This window comes from Heterodontus francisci, chromosome 8 (genome assembly GCF_036365525.1).
Source record: "Heterodontus francisci isolate sHetFra1 chromosome 8, sHetFra1.hap1, whole genome shotgun sequence".
Lineage (NCBI taxonomy): Eukaryota > Metazoa > Chordata > Chondrichthyes > Heterodontiformes > Heterodontidae > Heterodontus > Heterodontus francisci.
The window spans coordinates 94553887-94581352 of record NC_090378.1 but is presented as its reverse complement, the minus strand read 5'-3'; the positions used below and the strand labels follow the sequence as shown (position 1 = coordinate 94581352).

Sequence of the window (27466 nt, the reverse complement as noted above, 5' to 3'; positions counted from 1 at the left end):
TAAATTTTATGAATCTATCTTTTTCCTCTGCATTCAAATATGTTCTGCATGTATACATACAATTGTGTTCTTGTGTGTGCAGGTAAATGTGTACATGCATATAAACTTGTGTGTTTGTGTGCCTATGTGTATGAAGCAATGAAAATACAAGCTAGATGATTTGCTTCAGCAGTAAGATGATACCGAGAAGATTGATATTTGCACGTACATTTAATAAAATTTGCATAAATATCTAAATACAGTTGGGTAACTGCGCTCAAAATGAAAACATCTAGACAATATACAGATATCCAAAATCAAAATAATATAGCAATGATGCAAGTCTGCCAATAGACATTTTGATACCTAAATTAAACCAGCATCCTTATTGCTTGGTCATAACTCGAAGAACAACATGCATTAGTAGACTTACTTTTGATGCTGTAATATCTGTCATTAAGCCATAAGCAATCTTATTCTTGAATATAAATTGCACTTTAAAAGGACTCACAATAGAGCCTTTTCCTAGACATTAGTAGCAAAAAGTGCTTCTTTAAAAAAAAACTAAAAATAGTTTCTCTGTAATCCTAAGTGATGTTCTTTGATGTGAACTGAATACTAAAGAAAAATCCTAGAAAAAAAAAACTTTACCAGACATTTTGTACCCTCCTATTCCAAACAGCATTTACAAATTCTCCTGAAGTAATACTGAAAAATGTGATTAGAACATTTAGAATAAAGGTGCCCGTGGGGAGGAATTTCTACTGCTTGTATGCTACTGTACATGTATTGCTTTTACTCTTTCAGTTTCTACAAGTCCTTGTACCGTACCAGGAAATCTTGCGCTTTGATATGGCTCTTCTTTCATGATCATGTCCATTTACTTGTAGGAAGTCCAAATGAACAAGAAGGCAAGGATGTTTGTCCAGTTCCATATCATTAGTTCTAATTTCCACCTTTTTTGTGAAAATAAGACTATCTACTTGCATGTATTCTCCTCGATTCTTCGTCCTTCAAATATGCTTCCACCTCCCAGCGTTGGAAACTGTGGCTTTCATTCCACACCCTCCACAGTTTAAACACGCCAAAATGCGCAATAGTAATCAGACATGAAAAAGTCTATTTAAAGTCACGACTGTTCTGACGTCCCCCTCAGAATGCGCTCATTCTTCCAGCCCAGGTGCCATGGCGGATTCCTGCAGAACACGGTGAATATCCTGGAATGTGGGCCGGGTTTTGGGTTCACGTCGCCAACAGCTGAGCATCAGCTTGTACACACCATCCGGACAGTTCGCTGGCTGAGAGAGAAAAACCTGCATGCAATGGAACAAAGAAGTTAAACAAGTGTAAGAAATCCATTGGCATAATTTAATAAAAATATAATTTCACAAAAAAAAAGACAAACTTGCACTTATATAATGCCTTTCCTAGCTCAGAATGTCCCAAAGTGCTCTACATCCAAACCCTCCTTAAATAAGGAGACCAAAACTGTACCAGGTGTGGTCTCACCAACGCCCTGTACAGTTGTAGCAAGACTTCTTAAGTGTAGTCACTGTTACAGTGCAGGGAAAGGTGGCAGCCAATTTGTGCACTGCAAGCTCCCACAAACAGCAGTATGTTAATGACCAGATAACCTGTTTTATTGACGTTGATTGAGGGATAAATATTGATCAGGACACTGGGGAGAACTCCCCTGCATTTCTTCAAAATAGTAAGAACATAAGAAATAGGATCAGTAGGAGGCCACTTGGCCCCTCGAGCTTGCTCCACCACTCAACAAGATCATAGCTGATCTGATTGTGGCCTTAACTCCACTTTCCTGCCTGGCCCCCAAAGTCCTTCACTCCCTTGTAGATCAAAAATCTATCTAACTCAGACCTGAATATATTCAATGACACAACCTCCACTGCTCTCTGAGTTGGAGAATTAATGACCCTGTGAGAGAGGAAATTCCTCCTCATTTCCATCTTAAATGGGAGGCCCTTAATTCTGAAACTGTGCTGCCTAGTTCAAAATTCCCCCATCCTTGCAGCACCTACCCTATCAAGCCCCCTCAGAAACTTATGTCTCAATAAGATCACCTCATTCTTTTAAACTCCAATGAGTATAGGCCCAATCTGCTCAACCTTTCCTCATAAGGCAACTCCTTCTCAGGAATCAGCCTAGTGAACATTCTCTGAACTGTTTCCAATGTAAGTATATCCCTCCTTAAATAAGGAGACCAAAACTGTACCACGTGCAGTCTCACCAATGCCCTGTACAGTTGTAGCAAGACTTCCCTACTTTTAAACTCCATCCCCCTTGCAATAAAGGCCAACATTACATTTGCCTTCCTAATTATATGCTATACATGACTGCTGATTCATGTACAAAGACACCCAGATCCCTCTGTACCGCAGCATTCTGCAGTCTCTCTCCATGTAAATAATATTCTGCTTTTCTATTTGCCCTACCAAAGTGGATAACCTCATATTTCCTCATATTATACTCAATATATTATACTAAATTTTTGCCCTGTCATCTAACCAATCTACATCCTTTTATAGACTCTCTTGTGCCCTCCTGACAACTTAATTTGGCTACAATACACTGGTCCCTTCATCCAAGTCATTAATGGAGATTATAAATAGTTGAGGCCCCAGCACGGATTCCTGCGGCACTCCACTAATTACAGTTTGCCAACGTAAAAATGACCCATTTATCCAGACAGTTTCCTATTAGTCAATCCTATATCTACGCTAATGTATTACCCCCAATACCATAAGCCCTTATCTTGTGGAGTAACCTTTTATGTGACACCTTATCAAATGCCTTTGAAAATCCAATTAAAGTACATTTACTGGCTCCCTTTTATCCGCCCTGCTTGTTACATCCTCAAAAAACTAATAAGTTTGTCAAACACGATTTTTCTTTCATAAAATCACGTTGACCCTGCTTGATAATATTATGATGTTCCAAATGTCCTGCTGCGACTTCCTTCATGGTGGATTCCAGCAATTTCCTAATGACAGATGTTAGGCTAACTGGCGTACTGTTTCATGCTTTCTGTCTCCCTCCTTTCTTGAATAGGGGTGTTACATTTGCGTTTTTCCAATCTGCTGGGACCTTTCCAGAATTTAGGAATTTTGGAAGATTACAACCAATGTATCCACTATCTCTGCAGCCACTTCTTTGATGACCCTAGGATGCAGGCCTTTAGGTCCAGGGGACTTCTCAGCCTTTAGTCCCATTAGTTTCTTAGTACTTTTTCTCTATGATAGCGATTGTTTCAAGTACCTCCCTCCCTTTTGCCCCATGGGGTGCTTTTAGTGTCTTCTAGCGTGAAGACAGATAAAAAATAATTGTTCAAAGTCTCTGCCATCTCTTTGTTCCCATCATTAATTCCCCAGTCTCATCCTATAAAGGACTAATGTTTACTTTAACTACTCTTTTGCTTTTAATATATTTGTATAAGCTCTTACTGTCTGTATTTATATTTCTTGTTAGTTTACTCTCATATTCTAACTTCTCCCTCTTTTTTTAGTCATCCTTTGCTGGTTTCTAAAATTTTCCATGGGATCTTTTACGTTCACCTGATAGAGCAGACAGGGCCCTCTGAAAAACAGTACCTCCAACAATGCAGCACTCCCTTTTTCAGATGCTTCCTGACCTGCTACACATTTCCAGCAATCTTCGTTTTTATTTATTCTGGCACATCAACATTGCACACGTTGAGTTAGAAAAAGTATTTATCAACGATAAAAGTGTTGTCAATAAAGTGTAACACGGAAGATGTTACAGGACTCAAGTCCAACACATACATGACTTACTCTTTGGAAGACTTCCTAAAAGGTTAAAAGGCCCCTTATTTACTAAAATGTTCAGTAATTTGTTGTAGCTGTAATTTGTCCCTTGAGGTCAGATGTTCATGCATAATTTCGTGTGGCTTTCCATTAGTCTATTTCAGAGCATAAAGTTACTGGGACACGTTTATTATAAGACTGCCACTTCAGGTAATGTGTTCAAAACAGAAATGGCACTTGGTTTCCTGGTCTCTGGAGGCTTTATTTCTGCCATTTAGATACAGTGGCAACCTTGTCTTTTAAATTATGGGCTGAAAAGAATTCCAATTACTTTATGTGCATTTGAAAATTCTTCAATGTCAGGGGAACTGAGCAGACTAATGTATATTGTTATATATATAATATACTATGTGTGCGTGAGAGAGAATGTGAGAGAGTGTGTGAGTGTGTGGAGGAGGGAAGGATGCAGCTCATTCAAAATGATTTAACCATGTACCCGATTTTAAAGTATATAATTCTTATCCTAGAATAAACACAGTTTCATTTACTTAAATGGGTTTGCGATCAGTCTTCGTCAGCTTGGCTCAGTTGATAGGATTTTTGCTTCAGCCAGAGGGTTATGGGTTCATGTTAGTTTTGCAGAGAGCCAGCATGGACACAATGAGCTGAATGGCCTCCTTCTTTGCTGCAACCATTCCATGATTCTAGGTCTCACTCCACAACTTGAGCACTCAATCCAGATTGAGAATTCAGTGTCGTGTTGACAGACTGTTGCATAATTGGAGGTTGCATCTTTCACATGGAGCTTTAGGTTTCAAGCTTGCATCTTCATGCGATACGTTGTTGGGTAGGAACATTAGGGCTGAGTATAAAGTTTAAATCCACATATCCATTACCTAGCATGTATTTATTACTTGTCTCATCAAAAGATTGTCACAAAATATTCGGGCATACGGTATGAGAGGAAATATAGCACATTTAAACAGTATTGGTTTCTGAAGGATTCCTTGAGTTACTATTTTGCTCCCATGAATACATAGTAAGTTCAAGATCATCGCAACCTAAGCTTACCTGACGCCCCTGATCTCTGAAAAACTCGCCAGTATTTTCAATGACTTGCTCATCTGATAGCTGGAAGTAGGGTTGTTCTCGGCAGAAGGTCAAGGACTCCCATAGGGTCACTCCAAAAGCCCATACATCACTTGCTGTAGTAAACTTGCCCTGAATAGAAAGCAGGCAAAATAAGCATATCTCATCATTGTTGTGTATTGTTGTTCGCATAGTTTGAGTGTTGTTTACAGATGTCTCGGCGTCTTGGTATGGCTAAATAGTAACTTGTTTATTTTACATACATAACTATTTACACTCTCATTAACCCTGTGCAGCGAACACCTCTCATGATGCTTCGAGCTTCTTTCAAGCCTAATACCCATGTGACTACTACGTCATCATCACTGCAGTGGGAGGAGTTACTCTCAGTGTCTCAAACATTAACCCTTTCAGAACCTTATACTACAGGAACCACCCAAGTGTTTGCTCATTTATATTTTTACACATTCATTCATTTTGACTTTACATATTACACCATCTCCCCCCAAGACTCTGACATCACCGATTCAGTCTATCACAGGGTTTCCAACATATGGCCCACGGGTCAGGATCCGGCCCGTCAAAGATTTCCATCCAGCTCGCGGATGTATCTCAGAGATGAGAAATTTTCCATTGTCTCCTTCATTCAGCTCTGCTTTTTAAAACATCATGCTGCCAGTTTCACAGCTGACAGGTGCTGGGAGCGTGAACAGCAGTTTCCCAACTTCGGACAGATTTGGGGTTTTTCAGTGATTTCTGACTTTTTTTTAAAACCCTGAATCTGTCCAAAGTTGGGAAACTGCTGTTCCCACTCCCAGCACCTGTCAACTGTGAAACTGACAGTGTGACTTTATTAAAAAAGCTGACCAACTACAAAGCTGCTGTGCTGAACACTCCCACTCCCTGCAACTGTCAGAGAGAGAGAGGTGGGGAAAGAGTGAATCAGAGAGTGGGGAGGGGGGAACAGAGAGAGGTGAGGAAACAGAGAAAGAGAGGTGGGGAACAGAGAGACAGAGAGACAGAGAGAGACAGAGAGAGAGAGACAGAGACAGAGACAGAGAGACAGAGACAGAGAGACAGAGAGACAGAGACAGAGAGAGAGATCAAGATCAGCCTGATAGATGGACATGAATCCGGAATACTCAGCATCGCTACAAGTGTGCGGGCAAACATTGACTACTTGTGCAAGCAAAAAAATGCCAGGTATCTCATTAAAACAGTATCTAACACAGTGATGAGAAAGTAAATTAGTAAATAAATTAATTTTCTCAGTTAAAGTTTCTTCACAAAAATGCACATTTGTGTTGATTAACAGGAAGATAACTTTTTAATGCCTTTATCTTCCCGAAATTGTCTCACCAGCTCCCTAAGTAAGACAAAATTGTAATGTGGCCCCCCACGCGAAAGGGTTAGACAACCCTGGTCTATCAGGAGGCTTCATGACTCTCCCTGATCTTGTTCTTGCCAGTCTTGGAAGATCTGGAGTCTTTCTTGAAAGCCTTGTTTGACGACTTGGATGGCCTTGACCAATGTTGGTAGTATCCTGTTGTCTCTGGGTTGTGATCACCATCTGGTTCTTCCAGATATGACTGATTGTTGTGTTTGAGGTATAGGGATAAGGTTTCTCCTATTTCAATGTGTAGTACCCTCAGGAGTGAGTACTACATAAGATCTCAGATTAACTTTGTCACTCTGGAGATGACTCTACCTTCACATCCTAGATCTCATATCCATACCTTCTCTCCTTCCTTTAAGATTGGTGGGTTTCTGGTATGAAATCTTTTATTGTAATTGTGAGCTTGATGGTTCCTGTAAGACTTCTCTCTGTCTTGAACTTTTTTTGTATGTCTAGCCCCGGAAGTAGTTTTCTGGGTAGAATTGGAAGTTGAGTTTTTATCTTCCTTCCCATCAGCAGGTCTGAAGGTGAAAGTCCACATAACAATGGAGTAGATTGATAATTCAATTCAATAGTGCAGATGGAAGGTCTTCATACTCCTCTCTCCACTTCACCATTCAATTGAGAGTAACGATGGGAACTTGTGAGATGTTCAAATCCCCACTTCCTGGCAAATTGTGTGAAGTATTCATTTGCAAACTGTGGTCCATTGTCTGACACCATCTTGTCAGGAATACCATGCATTGCAAAGATCTCTTGTGAAGTTCTAATAACAGATTCTATTGTTGTTGAGAACAATCTTTTCACTTCAATCCATCATGAAAAATAATCGATCACCATGTTGTAAGATTTTCCATTGTACATAAATAAATCCATTCCTAGAAGTTTCCATGGTCTGGTTTGAAATTTTGTCGTTATCAGAGGTTCCCTCCGGTCTGCTCTGTGTACTGCACATACCTGGCAATTCAAGATCATGTTTTCTATGTTTTTGGATATTCCTGACCACCAAACAGATTATTGAGCTTGTGTGATTCCCATGTGGCCTTGATGAATTCTTGCCAAGGTATCTGCTTGAAGAGAAATGAAAATGACCAGCAAATCGTCTACGATTGTGAAGTGTCTCCTGAATTCAAAGAAAATTTTCCCACCAGGACATTCCTGTGGCCAACCTTGTGTACAATACTGGCATGTCCAAATGCATTTCTCATCCTGCTTTTGAGTGTGATGAATTTCTTGAAGTTTCTGTGTACTTACTGGCCATTGCGAAGCTGTGTACTGTGAATACGACTCTATCTCTTCACCAAATTTAACATCCTGTTGTGGCAGATGATCAACAGTTGTTCTTGATAATGCATCAGTGGAAGTTTGTATCTTTCCCTGATCACATACTGTCTTGTAAGTATATCTCATCAACCTCAATCAGAAACTCTGAATTCTCGAAGGCTTCTTTGCAATTTCCTTCTCATCCAGTAAGGAAACCAAAGGTTTGTGGTCTGTCTCAATAACAATTTTCAGGCCAATAATGTGATCAGAAAAATCTCGCAAGCCCACGTGACTGCAAGTGCTTCTTTTTCAATGACAGCATACCTTGTCTCTGTCTCGGACAAAGCTCCAGACACATAATAGATCAGTCTGCGACATCCATTTTGTTGTTCTTGAAAGAGAACTGCCTCCAACCTTGTAGATGAGCCATTTGCTCCGATTATAGTTGGGAATGAAGGGTGGTAATGCGCTAATATCTCTGGCGAGACTAGTATCTCCTTAATTCTTCAAAATGCTTGTTCTTGATGTGTGAACACCACACTTGATCTTTTTTCAACAGTTGTCATAATGGTTCTGTTACTTGCACCAAATTGGGTAAAAATTTTGCCAATTGTTTCACCATTCCAAGGAATCTTTGGATATGTTGGACTGAAGTTAGAGTTGGAAACTCATTAATAGCTCTCATCTTATACGGGTCTGCCATTATACCATTACTATTTACAATATGTCCCAAGAAATGAATGACGTTTGAGAATTCACACTTGTCTTTAAGTATCAGCCCTTCTTCTTGAAGATGATGTAGAACCACATTTGCTCTCTGGTCATGTTCCTTGTCGGATTGCCCAGATACCAGGATGCTGTCCATGTGACATATCACCCCTTTGAGGCCTTGCAGAATATTGGAATGGTCCTTTGGAAGATTTCAGCTCCATGACTGAAGCAAAATCTTCCGAATGGTGTGATAAATGTTGTGAGTATTCTTGACTTCTCGTCCAACGGAACCTGCCAAAAGCCACTATTCACATCGAGTTCAGTGAACATTATGCTCCTGGATAGCTTTGCCAGACTGTCTACCCAAAACATAGGATGGATTTACCTTGCCATGGCTTTGTTAAACTGCATTAAGTCCACAGATATATGAAGAGTACCATTTAATTTTGGAACTGGAACCATAGACGATCAGCACTCTGTTGCCTTCGTGACTGGAGAAATGACTCCCATTCTGGTCATCTCTTCCAGCTGATTTTGTACTTGGTTCATCAACGGGTGAGGTATCTTTCTTGCTGTAAAGATACAGATCGGTCTGGCATCATCTCTTAATGTTATGTTATACTCGGTCTTCAGTCTTCCGGACCAGAAAATTGCTCTGGAAAGTCTACTTGAAAGTGACTGTTGGACTCTGGCTGTTTGAGTTCATCCACCTTTTTGATTAAATGTAGGTCGAAACATGCTTTTCTGCTTAACAGAGAAAATTCTTGTTTTTTTTAGAATGTACAGGGTTTCCATTATCTGTCTTACCCTATATTGAAGTGTGGTTTGTAGCTTTCCCTTGTCTCAGTTCAATCCCTCCTGGACATGTAATTGAGTGTCAGCAGGTTGTAAGCAATGTGTTGACAACCAGAGCTCTTGGTCTGACAACACTGTCACACTGGCACCTGTGTCCAATTTGAAATTAGTAATATGTCCATTGACATAAATGTCTGTTGTACGGAATGCCTGATTGGGATCATTAATTTCCCGTAGGAAGTCTCCTGGTTTGTCTTCCAATGGAAATTGTTCCACGTCATTCACCGCTCTGTGTATGAAGGCTTTTTGCTTGGCATTTCTGTGAGAAGAGGTCTTGTCTTTCGAAAATGGCCTGTCTTATTGCAATTAAAGCATTCTGCTTTATTAGCAGGACACTGTTCATGTCTGTGGGTCTTTCTGGCTCCGCAGCACTGGCAAAGTTTCACGGTGTAGACATGAAGAAAATCACAGAATCGTTACAGTGCAGAAGGAGGCCATTCGGCCCATCACGTCTGCAACGGCTCTCTGAAAGAGCAATTCACTTAGTGCCATTTCCCCGCCTTCTCCCCATTACCCTGCACATTCTTCCTTTTCATAGAACAGTTTAATTCCCTTTTAAATGCTTCAATTGAACCTGCCTCCACCACACTCTCAGGCAGTGCATTCCAGCCTTAACCACTCGCTGCATGAAAAAGTTTTTCCTCATGTTGCTTTTGCTTCTCTTACCAATTACTTTAAATCTGTGCCCTCTCGTTCTCGATCCTTTCACGAGTGGGAACAGTTTCTCTCTATCTATCCAGACCCCTCATGATTTTGAATACCTCTATCAAATCACCTCTTAGCCTTCTCTGCTCCAAGGAAAACAGTCCCAACTTCTCCAATCTATCTTCATAATTGAAGTTTCTCATCCCTAGAACCATTCTTGTGAATCTTTTCTGTACTCCCTCCAATGCCCTCACATCTTTCCTAAAGTATGGCGCTCAGAACTAAATGCAATACTCCAGCTAAGGCCGAACTAGTGTCTTATACAAGTTCAACATAACCTCCTTGCTCTTGTACTCTATGTCCCTATTAATAAAGCCCAGGATACTGTATGCTTTATTAACCACTCTCTCAACCTGCCCTGCCACCTTCAATGACATGCACATATACACCTAGGTCCCTCTACTCCTGCATCCCCTTTAGAATTGTACCCTTTATTTTACATTATCGCTTCATGTTCTTCCTACCAAAATGAATCAAGTCACATTTCTCTGCATTGAACTTTATCTGCCACCTGTCCGCCCATTCCACCAACTTGTATATGTCCTTTTGAAGTTTACACTATCGTCTTCACAGTTCACAATGTTTCCAAGTTTTGTATCATCCACAAACTTTGAAATTGTGCCCTGTACACCAAGGTCTAAGTCATTAACATATATCAGGAAAAACAAGGGTCCCAACACTGGCCCCTGGGAAACTCCACTACAAGCCTCCCTCCTGCCCAAAAAACATCCATTTAACCACTTTTCATTTCCTGTCAGTCAGTCAATTCCATATTCATGTTGCTTCTGTCCCTTTTATTCCATGGGCTATAACTTTGCTCACTGGTCTATTGTGTGGCACTGTATCAAATACCTTTTGAAAGTCCATGTAAACCACATCAACTGCATTGCCCTCATCAACCCTCTCTGTCACTCCTCAAAAAACTCCAGCAAGTTAGTTAAACATGATTTTCCCTTAAGAAATCCATGCTGGCTTTCCTTAATTAACTCGCATTTGTGCATGTGACTATTAATTTTGTCCTGAATTATTCTTTCTAGATGTTTCCCGACCACTGAAGTTAAACTGACTGGCCTGTAGTTATTGGGCTTATCTTTACACCCTTTTTTGAACAAGGGTGTAATGTTTGCAATTCTCCAGTCCTCTGGCACCACCCCCGAGTGTAAGGAAGACTGAAAAATTATGGCCAATGCCTCTGTGATTTCCACCCTCACTTCCCTCAGCACTGTGAACTGTACCCATGAATGGAGATCGGAGCTCATACTCTGGGTTGATTATCCTGAGGGTTTTTTGTGTTAGTTGGGCATGGCTAGCACCTGCACCTCCCCCTTCCCCCATATAGGACTAACCCGCTGTCAACTGTTGTAAAGATGGTTAAGGGCATGGAACAAGTGTTCCTGTTGCAGCCTAGTGGATTATTGATTGGTATGTAAAGCATTATACTACCACACACTCCTTTCAAAGGAAAAGTGTGAAGATACAAAACAATCATTTTAAGCGTGCTTAAACTGATTTCCATGAATGCAGTTTCTTGGATTGTAGAGCTGGGAGCTTCAAGGAACAAAGTTCAGGAGGGCCTTAGTGGAAGGAGACAGCAGTGAAGAAGTGGGGCAAAATGGCATTGGGCAACAGGCCTAACTTTGAGAAGCAGCTGCTGGTGACAACAGCAACTTGCATCTTAGAGATTGAACAGAGGGGTCAAGGTTAAATATCCCATAGCACCACCTATTTTGGAAAGTGAACCTTCCAAGCTTAATCAGAGGCAAGTACTAATGTCCATCACTAAGACTGGCTTGGTAGCAGCATTACTGGCCGAGTTCTAAAGGATATAACTGCAAGCCTGGGCTTTTGGCAGGTGATGAGAACACCATGAGGAAAAAGCTTACTTGACCCAGTCCTCATCAATCTACCTGTCGCAGTTGCATCTGTCCATAACAGCATTGGTAGGAGTGACCAGCACACAGTCCTTGTGGAGTCAAAGTCCCACCTTTTCACTGACGACACCCTCCATTATGTTATGTAGTACCATCAATGTGCTAAATGGCATATAATCAGAACAGATCCAGCAGCTCAAAACTGGGCATCCATGAAGCGCTAAGGGCCAACAGCACAATCTGTAACCTCATGGCCCAGCATATCTCTCACTCTACCTTTACCATCAAGCCAGGAGACCAAACCTGGTTCAATGAGGAGTGTAGAAGAGTGTGCCAGGAGCAGCACCAGGTGTACCTGAAAATGAGTTGTAACTTGTGAAGCGACAACACAGGACTACACCTATGCTGAACAGTAGGTGTAGCAAGCTATAGACAGCAAAGTGATCACACAATCAAAGAATTCAGTCATGAATGGTGGTTGACAATTAAACAAAAGGAGGAAGAGGCTCAGAGAATATTTGCATCCTGAATGATGGCAGACTAGCAAGAGAGTGCAAAAGACAAGGCTGAAGATGACTGAAGCAATTGCAACCATCTTCAGCCAGAAGAGCTGAGTGGATGATCCAACTTGGCTTCCCCATCATCACAGCTTTGCCAAAATTTTTTCATTCAAATCTAGTGAATAGATTTTGAATAATAATAATAATAATTCCCCTCCATTTTGCTATTCTTAATCAATTCCACCATCTCAGCCACACCCCCATGCCATTTCCTCCATCTCATGCCATCCCCATCTAATGCCATTTCATCGTTCCCATACCTTTCCTCTCATTCCATCCGCATTCCTTTCCTTCCACGCCTCCCATGCTATCCCCATCCCATGCAAACTCATTCCTTCCATCCCTCTCATGCCATCCCCATCCTTCCTATCAATCTCATCCCATCCCATCCCTTACGGAAACAATCTCTCCAGCCAAGTTAAATTTGTTGTTGTTCTCCTCTTATCTTCCACTGTTTTTGTTCACCCCAAACCCCAACCTGCCGTAGCTGGTAGCCTACGTGCATCACGCACTCCAATCCTCTAGATATCTTTCAATTAAAGAGGAACCCTTGGCAGATCCAATAAGTGGGAATATCATCCACAGTGTTAAACTGCAAGATCAGGTGATCTCTTCACTCTTTCCATCAAGTGCAACAACAAGCGCACCAGGTTGGAATGGACCTGCTGGGAGAAGAAAGACGTGGACCCTCCAATTGTGCACTTGGTCAAGTTTCCCAACAGGTTGAATGCTTCCACCCGCACTTTTTCAGACTCTGCCCCGAAGAGTGGCTGAATTCTGCGAAGGTCTGGATCTAGAAAGGGCTGGATGGTGTTTGCCGTTGACTCTATGATGTTCTTATTCAGGCAGGACAACACCGCATGCATGAGCAACTCCGACTTCTGCTCATTCCCCAACATGCTTATCATTGTGTCCATCACGCTCCAAGACCATCTTTCATCTCCGAAGTTAATATTTTCAGGGCCCTGACACACAGGGCAACTGGGTAACAGGAGAGGCAAAGAGCAAATACCTTATCAAACTGTTTACCACAGTGTCTGTGAGCTGCGACCCTGAAACCAGTGCAGCTTTCAGCAGTCCTCCGAAGAAGATGATTACTGTAACTGTTTGACAATCTTGCAGCCTGATGATGTGAGAAGTCAGTTGGTTCACGATATGAGACAGACTGTAGCCAGCATGTTCTGTCATTGCTCTGGCCAGCAGAACAACCCCCTTGTTGAAGTGGTTCAGCTTCATCATTTGGCGCCATCCTCCATTTCTATTGAGGTTTTCAACGACGTTCTGATTTGTTGTTTGGTCTAGAAGGAGCTTTAGTGTCTGTACACATCTTACACAAATTCCTACTTGATGATGTTTCGATTTGGGGTGTGAAATCTCTCTGCTGCGATTCAGTATCTGAACGACCGAGCAGAGAAATATTAACACAGCTGTTTAAGGAAATATGTGGGGTACTGAAGATCAGTGGGAATAAAGCATTCACCGCTTCTGCCAACACAGGCTTAGTGATAATCTCACGCAGCCCGCAGACGGCACCCAGTGATACAACGGTCGAATACGGCCTTCTGTTCCCACAGACGGGGCAGTTTCTTCTCCCATGTGTCTTACGTCAGCTTCTTGATGGTCCTGACTGCACATATTGCGTCTTCAGCCACTGATCTCCACACATCATTAACAAATTTCTCTGGAGTGATAGGGTAGGTGAGGAGATGGGACACAACTGCTGCTATATTGTGCCAGGCCAAAATGGTGATAGAATGTAGAAGTGAACGTTTTAAATCTTTAAAAGGAACTGATTCCAATTCAACCCTCAGCATGTCAAGGATTTCTGAAACTTGCTCCCGCAGTTCTCTGCCTCGCCTTTTAATGATGATTTTTACGAGTACAGCGGCTGCAAAGGAACAGCTGGGGTGTTGATCGGACAGTCCCTTGAAGACCATGAGGAGCAAGTTGTGCAGCTGGTCATGGGGCAAATGCTTGGAAATTATCTCTGTGATCTGATGGCATTTTTGCAAGAGGACTGAAACATCATTGTTGTCTAACTGTTGTCTCAATGTGTTCAGATCCTCTAGCTGCTCCTGTTGCTGATCCAGACCGGAGCCTTCATGTGATAACTGAATGGACAACATGGTGTACAGAGAGTCCAGGGCCATCTGGCACACAGGAAGTGAACTGTCTGCACAACGCGGCATCAGTCGTCCAATTAGAGTCCCCACAGTATTTCCAGACGTGCTGTTACTGATGTCGAGCTTCTGCAAATAAACTTTCAGAATCTCTAAGGTGGTCTGCATGGCTCTCTGTCGCTCATATCGTCAGTTGAAATGATCCCCTCCTCTACATGATATACTCTGAGAATTTTCACTTTTTTCAGTGATCTCTTGAAGGACAGCTGCGAAAAATCTACTTTGATGTCCATTTTAGTAGCCATTCCACAGATTGAAAGCAGATTTTGTTTGGTTGTTTCGGATTTCTTTTGAATAGGTGTTGTTCAAAGATTCGGATGTTTTTAACGCATTTGACTTTACCTCTTTACTCGTTGCTCTCGCAGACGCAAGTGCACAGTTTGTATCACTTGGCTGTGTTTTATACAGCCCTGCAGTTTCTGTGTTGTCATGGTTCTCATTGCAAGGGCAGGTTACCTAACATTTTAGTAGTGATGTGGCCCTGAATCTTGTGCCCATTTAAGACCTGCCACCTGCGTGTGGCTATTTAAGGTGGGTGGTGGGGATTTAAGGCCCAGCATGGTGGCAATGGTGAAAACACCCAGAAATTATTGGAAGACCTCACCTCATAAAGTAGTGCCAAGACGATGGCAGATCTTGAAGGAAGACTGCAAAGAGCTCCAGAGCTACTTAATAGTCAAAGGAAGACACAGACAGTAGGTAAGTCAGCCACGCAGGCATTCAGGCTGCATCACAGAAGCGTGATGATTTGCGAGCAGAAAACAGGTCCAGCGATCGGGCTGCGAGTCACAGTACCGAGTGACGGTCGGGGATCAGATGAGAAATCTTTTGGAAAGGCTGCATTTAGTATTTAACAGCACACTGGGCAGGCAGACCATAGGGTCAAGGCAAATTCACAACCCTTGGCACCATATTTGGACTGAGCAGCTGTGAAAAGAGATGTAGAAATGGGAGTGTAGGACAGACTTTTCTAGCAGAATTTCCCCCAAATTAAGATGTTCAACTGTTAGATCATGGGAAAATGCCAGAATCTATTATTAGGGACGTGGAAGCAGAACACTTAAAGAATCATAAAAGCAAAATACTGCAGATGCTGGAAACCTGAAATAAAAATAGAAAGTGCTGTAAATACTCAGCAGGTCAGGCAGAAACCGTGGAGAGAGAAGCAGAGTCAACGCCCTAGCTCTACGACCTTTGCACAGGTCACAGATCTGAAATTCCAACACCGCCCTTCTCTCCACAGACGCCACCTGACCCGCCGAGCACCTCCAGCACCCCCTGCCTCTACTTAAAAATCATTATGTGATTGGGCAGAGTCAACATGGATTTAGGGAAGGGAAATCTTATTTGACGAATCAGTTGGAATTTTTTGAGGTTGTAACAAGCAGTGATGGCTAATTGCCCTTGAGAAGTTGGTGGTGAGCAGCCCCTCTGAGTGAACCTTCTTATCTGTAGAGTGCTTTTCCATCTTGGGCTTCAGGAACTGTACCGTTATTGGATTTTTTCTGACCCAAGGCTTCTCTTCAGCCACAGGATGGCTCTATTTTGTCTTCAGACCGCTGCCTGTCGCACCATCTGAATCGCTTTCTCCAGAGTCAGGTCCTCTTTTGACTTCAAGAGAGCTAATAAAGACTTGTCAGCTATTCCCACTACTATTCAGTCCCTGATCAACTCAGACTTCAGTTCTCCATAGTCACATTGATCAGCCAATCTGTACAAATCGTTAATGAAAGCATCCACCAGTTCACCCAGCTTCTGGATCCCTTTATTAAACTTTGCTCTTTCCAGTATTTTATTACTTCTTGAATTAAATCTGATTATGGACAAGGAAGGCCATTTAGCTATAATTCATCCATTCACTCCAGAGGGCATTAAGAATCCACCATGAAGTGTGATATTGGAGTCGCATGTTGGCCAGACAAAGTGAGGGTGTCAAGTTTCTTTCCGATTTGTTTCTGAAAATACTGCAGACTTCCTGATCCTATTTTTTCTCCGATTCCATGGTGGGATTTGAATTTATAACCTCTGGGTCACTGGTACTATAATTACTGCCAATTACCATGCCCCTTGCTGCATCAGAGTTGCTACAACACCATTGGATATAAGAAATATGTACCTTCTGCCTTTGGTATCCTGGTACAGTTTTCCCCATGTTCTTCTACATTTCTAGCAATCACCAGGGTCAAAGTCATGTACCACCATGCTTATTAGAGTGGCTTCCACATCAAAAAACGTTTTTAACAATTAACCAGCAACTAATAAGCAGATTAGTCAGTTGGGCCTCTGATTTTCCCTGTCTCCCTATAGGGAAAATGCCTGGTTTCCATTTGGTGCCTTCCATCTAATGATACAGCTGAAATCTGAAAAGGCTTGAGCCGAATGGCCTGATTCTATGCTATATATTCTATATAATTCTCTGTTTTCTGTTTTGTAGTCAGTTTGCTCTCCATTCTGCTACCTGTCCACTAATTTTACATGCTCCAACCTTAGTTATGAGTCTGCTATTTGAGACCTAATCAAAGCCCTTTTGATAATCAAAATATATTACATTAACAGCATTACTCTGTCTTTCTGTTGCTTCTTCAAAGTAAGAATAAGATTGGTCAAATATGATCTTGTCTTTTGAAATCTGTGCTGACTATTCTATTTTCAGTTTCTAGATGTTTTTCTATTCCATCTTTGAGTAAAGATAGCTCGTAGAACTTGTTCTCCCTTTCCAAATATAGGAATATATTAGCAGTCTTCTAGAACTAGTTCCTTTTCTAATAAATTTTTATGCATATGTTATAGTGCCTCTGCTATCTCATTTCTTAATTTCTTTTAATATGTGTGGATGCAGTCCATCCAAACCAGGGGTTTTATCCTCTTTAAGTTTTAATTAGTTTATCAACCATCTTCCCAGTTTCTTTCTTGAATGTCTTTATATCTTTTTGGTCTCTTTTTCAAATGGAAACATATCACTCTTCCTTCACTGTCACTGGGTCAAAGTCCTGGAAATCCCTCCCTAACAGCACCGTGGCGTACCTACACCATACAGACTGCAGTAGTTCAAGAAGGCGGTTCACCACCACCTTCTCAAGGGCAATTGGGGATGGGCAATAAATGTTGGCCTTGCCAGTGGCGCCCACATCTCAAGAATGAATAAAAAAAAAGTCAAGCCCTTCTCAGTCTCATTTGTAAATATTGAGGCAAACTAATTATTTGATATTTCTGCCATTTTGCTGTCATTACCTTTGAATTTATCATGGCCCTATCCCTATCTTGATTTTTCTTTTGTTATTTACGTGTCTGTAGAATACGGTTTTTTTTTATATTCCTTGTTAGTTTAATTTTGTAGCTTCACATTGATTTCCTAATTGCTTTTCTGACTTCTTTCACAATATATTTATGTTCCCTTTTCTCATCCTCTCATTTATTGTCTATCGACTTCGTCCACACGTTTAGCTTAAGTTTCAATGTTAGCCTTATTTCTTGTTATGCCAGTAGGGTGAAATGAAATCGGGTGGAAGGAGGCTCGTATGGAGTAGAAACACTGGCATGGACCTGTTGGGCTGCATTGCCTGTTTTGGTGCTGTAAATACTATGTCATTCTATGTAATGAAACAGGTTCAGGAATTACCAGTGCAAGGTACAGGACACTGGCGCACTGCTGAATTGGATTCCCACACAAAAAAGGACTTTATTATGCTCGACATCAATTTTAACATAAAACAATGTGGCCAGTGAGTTAGAATGCAGCTTTGAGGTACTCACCAGTAGAATGCTTTCCCAGGACATCCAACGAATAGGAAGCACAGCTCGGCCTTGGATTCGATAGTAATCTCCACTGTACAAGTTACGGCTCATGCCAAAGTCAGCTATCTTGATTGTGTAATTCTTACCCACCAGGCAGTTCCGAGTGGCAAGGTCACGGTGAACAAAATTGAGGGAGGAGAGGTACTTCATGCCAGAAGCTATCTGCATGGCCATCAATATGAGGTTGGCATAGCTGAGATTAAAAAGCAAAACAGAGGCAAATGAAAGGAGGTGTTGTTTATTTCAGTGCCTTTGAAAGTTTCATATGTCAAGAACAGATACAAAATGCAAATGTTAAAAGAAAAAAGGAACGACTTGCATTTATATAGCTTCTTTCACGACCACAGGATGTCCCAAAGCACTTTATAACCAATGAAGTACTTTTGAAGTATAGTCACTGTCGTAATGTAGGAAACACGGCAGCCAATTTGCACACAGCAAGCTCCCACCACCAGCAATGTGATAATGACCAGATAATCTGTTTTTGTGATGTTGATTGAGGGGTAAATATTGGCCAGGACACTGGGAAAACTCCCCTGCTCTTCTTTGAAATAATGCTATAGAATCATAGAATGGTTATGACATAGAAGGAAGCCAATTGGCCTGAGCTGGCTCTCTCCAAGAGAAACTCACCTAGTCCCACTCCCCCGGTCTTTTCCCCATAGCCCTACTAATAATTTCTCTTCCGTTAATTGTCTAATTCTGTTTTGAAGGCCTCAATTGAATCTGCCTCCACCACCCTCTCAGGCAGAGCATTCCAGATCCTAACCACTTGCTGGGTAAAAATGTTTTTCCTCATTCGCCTCTAGTTCCTTTGCTGATAACCTTAAATCGGTCCTCTGGTTCTGGATTTGGGATCTTTTACGTCCACCTGAGAGGGCAAACAGGATCTTGGTTTTAATGTCTCAACCAAAAATAGGCACCTCCAATAGTACAACACCCCCTCAGTACTGCACTGGAGTGCCAGCCTTAATTTTTGTGCTCATGTCCTGGGGCTGAATTTTACCAGCCCCTCGATGCCGCGGGATGTGGCGTGGGGGCCAGTAAAATTCTGAGGGCAGAGGCCCACCTCAACCCCCAAAGTCGAGAAGGGCCCGTTGCGTCTTTCCGGTGGCAGGGGGAACGCGGTACAGCCCCCTCGCCGCATAGCGGCGGGCCCTTCATCTAAATATGTTAATGAAAAATAATTATATGCCAATGTACTTACCTGCAGACAGCGGCCGTCCCACGCTGATTTTACGGCCGCCATTCGTGCTCCGTGTGCCTTCGGAACTTTGCATGGAGTTCCGAGGCGAGAACCTGGTGAGGCGGGGGAAGGAATAAAATTTTCAGGGCAGGAGGGGTGGAGGAGTGGGGAAATCAATTTTTATTGGTTGTGGGGATGGTGGGAAGTAATGGCCTGCTCGGGTCTGCAAAAAAAAATCCGACCCGAGCCTGATAGAACCACATCCAACCCGAGACTGACCCAACCCAAGTCCTTCCATTTTTTTCCACGCCCAACCCGACCCGACCTTACCTTACCTTCCATTAACTTACCTTCCGTTTTCCACTTTCTTGCTGATCTGCCCAAGCTTAAAATAACTGTAACAAAACTACCTTTCTAGTCCAAAAATTAAATTAACATTGGAACCACTTACCTGTGATAGAGTGTGTCCGAACCGGCCCCACCCGAGCCCGAATGCCAGACTCGGAAGTGCAACCCGACCTGATCCGAACCCGACACACGTTGTCGAGCCCCGTCAGGATCGTGTTGGATAGCAGGCCTTTAGTGGGAAGGGGTGATAGGCCAAATGTTAGAAGTTTGGGGGATAAAGTTCGGGAAGGGAATAAAGTTTTTTCTGACATTAAGTTTCCACTTAAGTGACCATTGGGGAGGTTGGGGAAGAGCCATCCACATCTGTATTATTTTTTCATAAAGATTTTAACAATGCTACACCTTTAAAAATTAAATGTACTTGTAAGGGCTTAAAGCCCTTTAAAAATGGTGCCGGCACATCATCGGGGGCGGCCACTCCGCCCCCTCTATTTAAATGAGCCCCCACACGTAATATCGTGGGGGCTCCTCGGTGGCACTTCCGTGTCGGAAGGCCGCCGAGTTGAAAGCGTGCTGCTGAGGAGCTCGGCGCACGATTAAAATTCAGCCCCTGGAACGGGACTTGAACGCAAAACATTGTAACTCAGAGGCAAGAGTGCTACTGACTGAGCCACGGCTGAAAAAATATTTTCTAAGTTAAATTGAAAGAACAAAAGAATTGTAAAAACTTAAAAAGAGGTCTGTGGATTTTGATTGCAGACTGCAGCATGGCTTAAACAGGGGCCCAGGAAATGGGCTACTGCTACTCTGTACAGTCGGTTTGACAAAAAAAACTGATAGCAGTTGCTTCATATACTGGTAAACAAGTCACATTTGGGTAAAGATTGTGAATAGCCTCTCAACGAACTTGCATTAAATCCAATCTGTTCATATTATTATTCCCTCCTTCAGCTCAGTGATACATTCTGAGCTTCAAAGTGGCAGTTTGCCATTAATAAGAAAATAATTACAGTATAAAAAATCAAAGCATATGCATGAGCTTATTAACAAAGGCTTGTATCACTTGAACTAACCAAATTTGAATGAGCTTGGTTTTTACTTACCTGTGCTGTTCAGTCACATCAGCAACTCTAATGCGACAAAGTCTCATGCCAAACAGCAAAGTGAGATTGAACAACTGCTTATCGAAGCCTCACCTTACAATGGGTGCATTGCTTGCCATTGGCTCTGCACTTTCTGGTTCATGGCGTGTTAAGAACTGATTAAGGTCCCCATTTTCCATGTATTCTGTGATCATACAGAGGGGGTCATCCCGAATACAGACCGCCAACAACCGGATAATGTTTGGATCTTTCAGTCGTGACATAATCTTGATTTCTTTCAGGAAGTCATTTCTGCAGAAGGTTAAATATGGTTGAGTTTTATTAAAATGTGGTTCATACTGTATAGCAATGAGGATTAAGCTAGCAATGCACAGAAATATTTATGGCCCACTGGTTAAGTCAATGCCTCTCAGTCATGTAGGCTAGGAAGGTTTTAGGTTCAATCCCTGGTCTATGCTGAGCTAGTTGATCTTGACCAGTGAGGTGGTTAATTAGTCCACAATGTTTAAAGGGTTGGGGGAAGGAAAAAAATTGGCTATTGTTTGACACAACAATTCCTATAATGCGCATGTGCAGTGCCAGCTGGTGATAGGATCACCCTTGGCTGTGATGCCCTTCATTGTTGTGTAACATGCTGACAGCTCACTGCCCAGGTTCTCAGCAGTATAATGATCACCTGAGGGAGGTACTAAGCTCTGAAATTCCCTCCCTAAACTACTCCGCCTCGCTACCTTTCCTTTTTCAGCTTGGCATCCATTTTCCCTCATGTCCTGGTGATGTGTCTAGGGAGGTTTTTCTGCATCAATGGTACTAAATAAACTGTGCTAATGGTAATGTCACTGGATTTATAATCCTGTGATCATGGGTTCAAATCCCACCAAGGCAGCTGGTTGCATTTAAATTTAATTAATTAAAAACCTGGAATTGAAAGTTAGTTTCAGTAACGGTACCATGAAATTATCGTCAATTGTCATAAAAACCCTTTGGTTCACTAATGTCCTTTAAGGAAGGAAATCTGCCATCCTTGTTTGGCCTAAATGTGACTCCAGACCCACAGCAATGTGGTTGACTCTTAACTGCCCTCTGCAATAGCCTGGCAAGTCACTCAGTTGTGTAGGGCAATTAGGGATGGGTAACAAATCCTGGCCTTACTACTGACACTCACACCCCATGAAAAGGAACGCCTCATTTTTTTTATTCTCAGGATGTGGGTGTTGCTGATAAGGCCGGCATTTATTGCCCATCCCTTGTTGCTGGTTTTGATACAACTGAGTGGTTTGCGAGGCCATTTCAGATGGGACTGGAGGCAGATATATGCCAGATCAGATAAATCCAGCAGGTTTCCTTCCCGTGGGCATTAGTGAACCTGCTGGTTTTTTACAACAATCCAACAGCTTCATGTCGCTTATACTGACACCAGCTTTCTATTTCTAGATTTAAACAAAAGCAAGTCCAATTCTCAAACAGCCAAGTTGGAATTTGAACATACATTCATCTGGATTATTAGCCCAGGCCTTTGGATTACTAATCCAGTAATGTAACCTCTATGTCACTGTACAGGGTAAAACCACGAACCAAGAACTGGTGAGTCTGAATCTGGAGAAATGAACCTCTAGGTAATGATGGATAATTAGATTCTGTATTTACAGGGTCAAAAATATTTATGTAGTTATTCATGACTTCACATTGGCATTCTGTTACAAGGCACTGGGCAATATGGAGACTTAACAAAATGATCTGCTTATTGTAGCTTTTCCAAAAGGTTCTTATTCTTGGTTAACCAGAAAACTATCTTTCATCTGTAACCCAAGCAAAATAGAATCAAAAGGACAATTGAAGCAAAAGGACAATCTACTAATAGCTTTAGTGGTGGCGGTGGTGAAGTCCTGTCAGGGTTCTCGGAAATGATTTTGGAGGGAAAATGCACAAGGAGCACTTACCTAGCATTTTTGTTGGCATCTGATCGTAGCATTTTTACTGCAACCAACAATGGTTGGTTGACACAAATGCCAAATGGAAACTCCTTGTCCATGAATTCTTGCATCCCTTCCGCTTCACAAAGATGGACCTGAGGAGATCAGAAATTGAAGCTTGTAAATTTGCACCAAGACAATTCATAGAGTTTGACATTGAGGGTTTGGTTAATGCTATGGCATGCAAACCAGTGCCACCCAACAAAGTAAACAGGTTTAAAAATGAAGGTATCACACTTTGGAAATTTATGGTATACTGTGTCCTTGTTGATATCTACGGTACTTGTATAATTTTAACTGAAATAACTAGATATCCTCCAGCTGGGAATATCCACAGTGTAACCATTACAGTGCAAGGTCCTCCTTGTATTTACTCCTTTTATCTTTTTATTTTAGGTTTTGCTTATCTCCTACTTATTATCGAAGGAATCATTTATTCATCTGTTGCAGTGATCTATCGCCTCAGAGATGGGGGATGGTCAGTTAATATAGATGCTAAGTTAAGGAAATGATGGCCATAATTGCAACAAAAAGTGCTTTGGTTCATGAAGGAATGTAAACAGGGATCTGAAGATTGAGAAACATATTTTTGTGCTTCCTTTATGGAGAAGCTCCATTCTCCTGCACGAATTGCTGTCTACCACCAGGTAGGCAGAATAAAATGGAGCCCCAAAGTTAGGCTAATTGACTTTCATACAATTAAGTGAATGGGCAAAACTGTGGCAAATGGAGTACAAAGTGGGCAAGTGTGAGGATATCCACTTTGTGCCCATGAAAAGATAAATCAGACTACTTTTTATATGGTGAGAAACTAGGAACAGTAGAAGAGCAAAGAAATTTGGGAGCCCAAGTACACAAGTCATTAAAATATACAAAAAGTAATCAAATTGCCTAGTGGAATGTTGGCCTATATCTCAAGGGGCTGGATTATAATGGGCTGAAAGTTATGCTAAAGTGCTATCGAGCCAGATCCCATCAGGAGTACTGTATTCAGTTTTGGGCAACGCAACTCAGGAGGATATATTGGCCTCGGAGTGGATGTAGAGCTGATAGAGGGTTAAATTATGAGAATAGGTTGCATAAACTTGGCTTATATTTCCACTAGTACAGGAGATTGGGGATGATATGGAGAAACTATTTCCTCTGGTGGGGAATAAAAAATAAGGAGACATAATTTTAAAATTAGGCCATTCAGAAGCAAAATCATGAAGCACTTTTTCACACAATGGATAGTGAAAAACTGGAACTCTCTTTTTAAAAATGCTTTGGATTCTGGGTCAACTGGAATTTTCAAGACTGTGATAGGTAGATATTTGTTAGGTAAGGGCATCAAGGGATATGGAGTATAGGCAGGAAGTTGGAGTCGAGTTATAGATCAGGCAAGATCTAATTGATTGGTGGAGCAGGTTTGAGGGGCTGTATGTCCTAATTCAGTTTTTGATGTTCCTATACACCAGTTCAATGGTTTAATATACCTAACCTGTTGTACTAACCTCCCCAAATTGTCCCTCTCCGAGCTTCTCCTTAAGTGTCAGCAGTTTGCGTGGGAACTCCTCCACAGCCACATCTTTACCAGACAGCAGGTCCATGGTCACAGCAGGGACAGAATAAGTGTTACTTCCAGTGACACCCTGCAGGTTTACAATATCGGCCTCTGCATAGTGCGGCACATTATCCTGTGGTGCTCCGAGTGGCTTCGCGTAGTCACTGCTACAACCTGAGTGAGAAAGAACAACATTTTACTCAGTTCCTCTGAGATACAAATTTCATATTAATGTTTAAAAAGAGAAAAGTTAGTCTAAGTTGGTTCCTTGGAGGGACAAGTCACTGTGTAAATGTGCATTCACATAAATTTCAGCTAACTTGGAAACATTGTTGTGGCATGATCATGATGAAAATGACATATGACTCTTCTCGCTCCAAAATAATAAAAGGCCTGTTAACCTTTTCTTTGTGAAACTAGTGTCCCTTCTAAATATATTGATGTGCACCACTAAAATCTGCAAAGTAAATAAAGTTTGTCCATTGAAAAAAATCCTTCCTTGTTCACTATCACTGGTAAAAAAGATGGAGATTCTTTCTCTGAAGTGTTTTTTTATTCATTCACAGGATGCGGGCATCACTGGCAAGGCCAGCATTTATTGCTTATCCCTAATTTCCCTCAAGAAGGTGATGGTGACAACTGCGTGGTTTTCTGGGCCATTTCAGAGGGTGGTTAAGAGTTAACCACATTGCTGTGGGTCTGGAGTCACATGTAGGCCAGACCAGGTAAGGACAGCAGATTTCCTTCCCTAAAGATCATCAGTGAACCAGTTGTTTTTTTATGACTAGTGGTTACATTGTTGATATCAGCTTTTTATTGCAGATTTATTTAATTAACACAATTTAAATTCTTAACTGCATGGTGGGATTTAAACTGATATGGCTGGAGTACTAGCCCAGTAACATAATCACTATGCTACAGTACCCACGACTACTCTTTAGACCTGCTGTGTAGTCCCAACATTTTGCTTTATTTCAGATCACTAGCATTTTTCTTATTTCACTGGTGAAGATGTTTACATCTGTCCAGATCACAAATAACTGGGAGGAATATTCACAGAAATAAAAGATGAAGAGATGGGGTAGCGCACAGGGCGAGGCACGAGGATGTGGCCTCTCTTTCAATGAGTTCCATATCTCAGGCATGCAACAGGGGGACAGGCCAGATGGGGGCCAGGAGCTTCCTCAAGGACTGGGCAGAAAATCCAGAGCAACTCTCACACATATTTGCACGCCGCGCCCTGCGGCAGCGCACCTTGAACTCGGCGGCCTTCCGACATGGAAGGGCTGGCGGACAGACCTCGCGATATTATGCGCAGGGACTGATTTAAATAGAGGGGGCGGAGTGGCCACCCCCGATGACGTAGAACGGGCGGTCGCCGCGTCCCCAGCAATGCAACATTGCAGGCACCGGCACCATTTTTAAAGGGCTTTAAGCCCTTAGAATTACTTTTAATTCTTAAAGGAACATTATTCATAACTTTTTATTAACAATTAATAAAGATGTGGAGGACCTTCCCCAACCCCCACCAATGATCATTTCAATGCCCTAAATGATGAACAATTGCCTTTTTCCCTACCCGAACTTCCCCCCCAAACCGTCTAACATTTGGCCTCGAGCCCCTTCCCACCATTCACATTAAAAGCCTGCTACCCGTCCCAAACCCAACATGATCCGACGACATGTGTCTGGTTCAGGCCGGGTTGGGTCGCTCCTCCGGGTCCGGCTCGGACACACACAGGAAGTCTTCCATTTTGCTCTGCTGGAGTGGAGAGTGTAAAAGTTAAAAAACTTACCTGAGCTGGAGTCTGGGAAGTCAAGGAGGGAAACTTTGAGTCTGCGCTGTGAGCGTCTCAATGAGGTCATCACGCTCACGCTGCAGCTTCCTTAATCCATCCATCCAAAAGCGGTACAGTGAGTGTGTGCACTATGGAATCAAGGTAGGTAACCATTCCGGTGGTCGGGTCGGGCGTGGGAAAAAGTGGAGGGACTGGGGCTCGGGTCGGGCTCGGGTCTGATGTGGTTCTGTCGGGTTTTTATTTCCTGACCTGAGCAGGCCTTTAATTCACACAATCAATTAGATTTGTTTTCCCCCCTACCCCACCCCTCCCACCCTGAAAATTTTATTCTTCCCCCCTCCCTACCAGGTTCTCGCCTCGGAACTCCATACTGATTTCCAAAGGCGCGTAAAGGCCGAATGGCGGCCATAAAATTGGCGTGGGACGGCCGCTGCCTGCAGCTAAGTACATTTACATATAATTATTCTTTAGTTACATATTTAGTTGGAGGGCTCGCCGCCATGCGACGAGGGGCCGCACCGAGGTCCCCCCGCCATTGGTAATATGCAGCAGGCCCTTCTTGATGTTATGGGTCGAGGTGGGCCTCTCCCCGCAGAATTTTACTGGCCTCCACACAGCGACTGGTGGCGTCGAGGGGCTGGTAAATTTCAGCCCATGGAATCAAACACCAAAAGCTCCTCTTCAAACAAACACAGTCGAAACCAATGCCCCCTTGGGTCAAAATATTTCTAAATTTAAAACAATTCGTTGAAACTATTAAATGATTGAATTTGCCAACTTATGCCACCTTCAATATCCTCACCTGGCTCATCCCAACTCAGGGAAAATTCTGGAAGCTTGCGGAGCAGCTTTGATGGCTCCTGGTAATCGGGGCCAAGTGGGAATATCCTGTCGTATGTGGAATTGGACTCCTGTTCACTTGGTGGGGAGGACTTGTTGTTTATCATGATGGTTTCACTCTGCAGTGAGAGGCTGACTGTGAGCTCATCATCCAGCATTCGGCGTGAAGCCTAAAAGGAGAAGCCATCAGTCAATGAAATCAGACTCTGAGTCCTATCTTAATGAGTAATCCGTATATTCTGTCGATTGTGTGGAAGCTACTACTGATAGATGTGTTGCCTTGAGTTGAGACGATTAAGGGGTGATATAATTGAAGTGTTTAAGATGATTAAAGGAGTTGATAGGATAGATAGAGCAAAACTATTTCCCCTGATGGCTGAGTCCAGAATAAAGGAGCATAGTCTTAAAATTAGAGCTAGTTTGTTCAGGGGTGATGTCGGGAAGCACTTCTTCACACAAAAGATAGTGGATATTTGGAATTCTCCCCC

General features: G+C 42.4%; 1 protein-coding gene across 6 annotated transcripts in view; it reads right to left on the bottom strand.

The window, feature by feature from the left end:
• Positions 1-210: 210 nt before the first annotated feature.
• The window catches only part of ddr2a (discoidin domain receptor tyrosine kinase 2a), a 199087-nt gene continuing 171831 nt past the window's right edge, over positions 211-27466 (bottom strand). For all 6 annotated transcript variants that reach the window (XM_068037746.1, XM_068037748.1, XM_068037749.1 and 3 more), the window contains 7 exons: positions 26941-27148; positions 24290-24513; positions 22764-22891; positions 20917-21114; positions 18145-18379; positions 4833-4982; positions 211-1292 (listed from right to left, as the gene is read on the bottom strand). In XM_068037746.1, the coding sequence (XP_067893847.1) occupies positions 1143-1292; positions 4833-4982; positions 18145-18379; positions 20917-21114; positions 22764-22891; positions 24290-24513; positions 26941-27148 (1293 nt within the window). In that variant the 3' untranslated portion in view covers positions 211-1142. The remainder of the gene's footprint in view (positions 1293-4832; positions 4983-18144; positions 18380-20916; positions 21115-22763; positions 22892-24289; positions 24514-26940; positions 27149-27466) is intronic.